Here is a 4,331-nt window from a genome sequence, read left to right on the forward strand (position 1 = left end):
TACTGTAAAACGACCCCCTTTTATGCTATTGCTTACATACTTTCCCTGCTACACACAGCAATTACAACTGAAGATCTCCAGGCTCTGCAAAAGATATGTCCAAACGCTGCTCTGTTTACATCCATCAACACAGCTGCAGACTCTGAGACAGATACAGCATCAGAAACAGAAGATGAACTCCCCGAGCCCCTGACAGCTATGCATGACCCATCTGCTAGGGACCTGTCGTCAACTGACCTTAGCGAGAAGTGCAAAGCCAGCTATGACAAAATGAGAAGGCAATGCACAGCTAACAGACTGGAACATCTACAGGACGTCACTAAAGAGCAGGCACAGTGCACAACATGGAACATCCATCGAGTGGGACGTATAACGGGCAGTAGCTTTCACAGGGTTATTAAATGCAAGGAGTCCTCAGTTGAAAGTGTTGTTAAACAGATAATGCAGTATGAATCCACAGATCTCACTGTTCCAGCTGTCATGTGGGGAAGGCAAATGGAAGATACTGCACGGCAATCTTACCAAACAGAAATGAGTAAGATACACAAGGACTTGACTGTAAAAAAAGTGGGTCTAAGAGTGAAAGCAGATGAGCCATACCTGGCTGCTTCTCCTGATGGAGTATTCTCCTGTGCCTGCTGTGGAACAGGGCTGTTGGAGATTAAATGTCCATACAAGTACAAGGAGGGACTAGAGGGGTCAGAGTCTGATGCATCATTTTGCCTTGACAAAAACTATGATCTGCGACCTACTCACCAATATTACACACAGATTCAATTACAAATGTATGCTTGTCAAATGGACAAATGTGATTTCATGGTGTGGACCAAGACAAGCACCATCATTTGCCGGCTATGGAGAGATGAGTCCTTTCTCCAAGAAAATATTCCCAAGGCTGAGGTCTTCTTCATGGACCACCTCCTTCCAGAACTTATCTGTCGCCGCAAAGACCCCGACCTGGCTGAAGAGATCAAATGTCTCTCCTGCAAAAGGCCTAGCTTTGGGAAAATGATCAAGTGCCCAGACTGCTGCCAACACTTCCACTATCCATGTGTGAACATTACCAGATACTCCAAAAAATGGAAATGTGGATGCAAATAGATCCCAATAATGCATGGAGACAAGTGCAGTTGCAGACACTGGAGAAAAATATCAAAATTAACAAGCAAGAAAAAGTCTTAAAAATTCACCTCCAAACAGAAATGTTATTTCTCTTCATTTTGTATTAATTATTCACATGTGTTATAGATGAGAACATTTTACAACTGCATTTCTCTTTTAGTACATGTTGCTTTCATTAGTTTGCATTTAAAGCAGTGGTTCTCAATGTGGGGTCCAGGGGATTCTGGGGGTCCCCACTAATATTTTCATTACAAGTTAACACGATTAGAGAATGTTGAACAATGACTGTGATCATAGTTTCACTGTTATATCTCTACATAAAATACAGAGATTGCTGGGATTCTGGAGAAAATCAGAACTAACAAAACTATTCCCAGATTTTGGTCCATTGCCCTAATGTGGACAAAATTATTTTTTGAATCACAGTTAAAACATTGTCAGTTGATGCATAAAGAACTCCCAGCTAAGGAGAAAATAAATCAAATGTTAGAAGATGATCACTCTGAATTGCTGTCATATGAAAGTGTGTTGCAATATCAAAAATATCTGTTATGTGTCCCATATAAATGTTCTTTTAACACAGTTAACGCCGGGCTACCACAGTCCGCCTAATGTTGGTGAGACCAGCACATATGGTTACAATGTCATCTAGCATATCGACTTGGCTGATGGGTATCACAGTGTTCAGTATCTGAAAGGTTTTAAGCTGACCTATCACTCGTTCCACATGTATGCGGACTCTTGATAACTGCCGTGAAGTGTCAACACAGGAACCAGGCAACTGAGCCTTCCCCTTAGTGAAACTTGGGATTCTCAATGTTGCTCCTACACTGGCCAATTCCTCTCTAACAAGGAAACCTCTATCTGCAAGGATCTCATCCCCATGCTCAAGTTTCCCCAAAAAGCCAGAATGTAAAGTTATTAGCTTGTCAGATGCACGACCTCCCCACCCATCAGACAAAAACGATATGGCTCCTGCTGGTGTTATTCCAATCAGATACTTGATTGTGTTTTGGTGCTTGTAATTTGACCAGGTTTCAGCCCTTGCCTTTAAATTGTATGTTCTCTCTATAAAAAACTCAGTACAGTCTATAATACAACGACACTTCTTAAATTGAGGTTTAAAAGACTTGGGCATGTTTGCTCTCACTGCATCCTTATCAGGCCACGCGATCAAAGGCTTCAATGTTGAGGACAACAAGGGAATCCACTCTCTTAATATTTTTGATACAGTTGAGAATGGAAGTCCAAATCTGTAGGCAAGGTCTCTGTTGCTGAGTCCAAGTCGGACTTTCATTAGAACCAAAAGGAGGTGGTTCTCCCAGCTTAACCCACCCTTAAGCACAAGTTTGCTTTTTTTTACAATATCCAACAGCCACCTGAAAGCCTGCACTGACTGTAACCCAGTAAAAAAAAGTATTTTAGAGTTCATGTCTTTTATAGAATAAAACCCAAATTTGGACTGCTTAAGCTGCTGCTTCAGTTGTTTATTCTCGTCCTGTGTGGCCTCCAGTTCTCTTTTCACAGCATCATAATCATCACGGAGCTGCTTGTACTGCAGGTTGAGCTGGTCCATCTCTTTTTTGGGCACCATCTCGCCTTCATCTGCAACGCAAAAAAGGAGAACAATTACTTAACTCTTGTGTCACATCACGAGCCAGCTCCAAACATACACAGACATGCATGCAACGCACACACACATAGAACATCTGTTTCTTTATCACACTAACACTAAAATAGTCTGAATGCACATACCTTCAGAGGATTCAATAGGACCCGCCTCAGTTTCACCTGTGGGGCTGGTAACAGGGGCCGTAGTGTCATCGCGCCTTCTCTTTCTTTCATATCTATGACAACAGTCGAGTATGGTCAAGTTAACGTGCTAAAAAATTATCAACATATTAATTGATAACAATGCAATAACATAAAGAAGGACACACACATATATCTTATATTCTCAGATACTAAACAAGCTACATTACCAAGATAGGTTAGATTATATTATATTACAAATGATGACTGAATGGCCATACCGTAACTTTCTACATGACATGACACAGACCTTGCCAGCTTTCCTGTGGTGTTTCGGCGGGTGCTGTGTGAAAACACTGATGGAACAAAATCTGGACTCTCATAATCCATTGACGGTGCTCCTGATAAGAGAGAGTAAGCTGTAAGTTAGCTGCTAATTGTTTAACCAACATCAGTTTGACATTTTACAAACCAGGAACTGCAGCCATAACGTTAATGAGCACCAACCGGACAAAATCAATCATTAATGTCTATTCAGAGTTAAAGAAAGCTGTATAATACATTTAATGCACAACAACTTTAGTTGGACAGTTAGTCAAAGTTATGCTATGACTGACTAACATTAGTTATCCCATTTCAGGACAGTGTTGTCAGCTTACTGACAGGCAGCTACTGCACAACACAGCCGACACAGCTGGCAAAACAGACAGTGAAAACACAGCCCTGAAAGGGCCTATCATGAGCTATCACTGGTATGAATCATACAATGACAGCGTTAGCTAAGTTAGCTACTCATTATTTGTTGTTGTTAGCAAACATAAACATAACGTTAGCCTACCAGATATGAAGTGAGCACCGCACAGACTCTCGTCGCCTTTAGGACCAGTGGGACCCCAATCTTCCCTTTTAATGGCCTGGAGCCATAATTTCCTTCTGTTTTTTGCAAATGGATGAGATCCCCGCGGTATATTGTACATCTTCCATCCGTCTTTTTGACGGTTGGTACAGTTTACAGCGCCACAGCTCCTTGTCATGTCTGTCTCGGTCTGTCTGCCTCTGTGTTTTGACTGTGTGGAGCGGCTTCCTTCCTGCTTTCTTCCTACCCCGATCGTGCGCGCGCATCTACGTGATGACGTTGCACATGAACCCGTCTATACACAACCAGTGCATTGATTCAACTCCACAATAAATATGTCATCCGTCAAACTGACACTGACCAGGCCAGATCTGCTTTTCAATAACTGGACATTATATATTGGTCTAACCCTAATATGAGTAGACGACACCATTGGCGTAGTCATGAATAAAAACAGGTTTTATGCATTAAATGCCCCACGGCATGACAATCACCTTAGGGTGTTCACAGAAGAACAAATCCCATAGCAATCACCATGAGGGATGTGCCGTCTCATTCTATACTTCAGCATTTCCGTTGATAAAGAGATTTTGCTGTTTAT

General features: G+C 41.8%; 1 protein-coding gene across 2 annotated transcripts; it reads right to left on the reverse strand.

Moving 5' to 3' along the window:
• Positions 1–398: 398 nt before the first annotated feature.
• Positions 399–3,960, reverse strand: LOC310776917 (uncharacterized protein). Of its 2 annotated transcripts, none has more exons than XR_014552714.1 (4): positions 3,713–3,960; positions 3,156–3,275; positions 2,878–2,969; positions 399–2,727 (listed from the first exon to the last, which is right to left on the reverse strand). XR_014552714.1 is itself a non-coding variant. In XM_083637130.1 (4 exons), the coding sequence occupies exons 1-4, from the start codon at positions 3,906–3,908 to the stop codon at positions 1,706–1,708; spliced, it is 1,401 nt and encodes a 466-aa protein (XP_083493256.1). In that variant the 5' UTR covers positions 3,909–3,960; the 3' UTR covers positions 399–1,705. The 2 variants fall into 2 exon arrangements, 1 of the variants encoding a protein (XP_083493256.1); XM_083637130.1 differs by having other exon boundaries at positions 3,185–3,275.
• Positions 3,961–4,331: the final 371 nt, after the last annotated feature.

Source organism: Poromitra crassiceps, assembly GCF_964638095.1.
Source record: "Poromitra crassiceps genome assembly, chromosome: 5".
Classification (NCBI taxonomy): domain Eukaryota; kingdom Metazoa; phylum Chordata; class Actinopteri; order Beryciformes; family Melamphaidae; genus Poromitra; species Poromitra crassiceps.

Coding starts and splice junctions, on each gene's coding strand:
- LOC310776917 (XM_083637130.1), bottom strand. CDS start 3,908: ATGACAAGGAGCTGTGGCGCTGTAAACTGTACCAACCGTCAAAAAGAC. Junction 3,276..3,712: donor CGGTGCTCACTTCATATCTG/GTAGGCTAACGT, acceptor CTCTCTTATCAG/GAGCACCGTCAATGGATTAT. Junction 2,728..2,877: donor TCCTATTGAATCCTCTGAAG/GTATGTGCATTC, acceptor TTTGCGTTGCAG/ATGAAGGCGAGATGGTGCCC.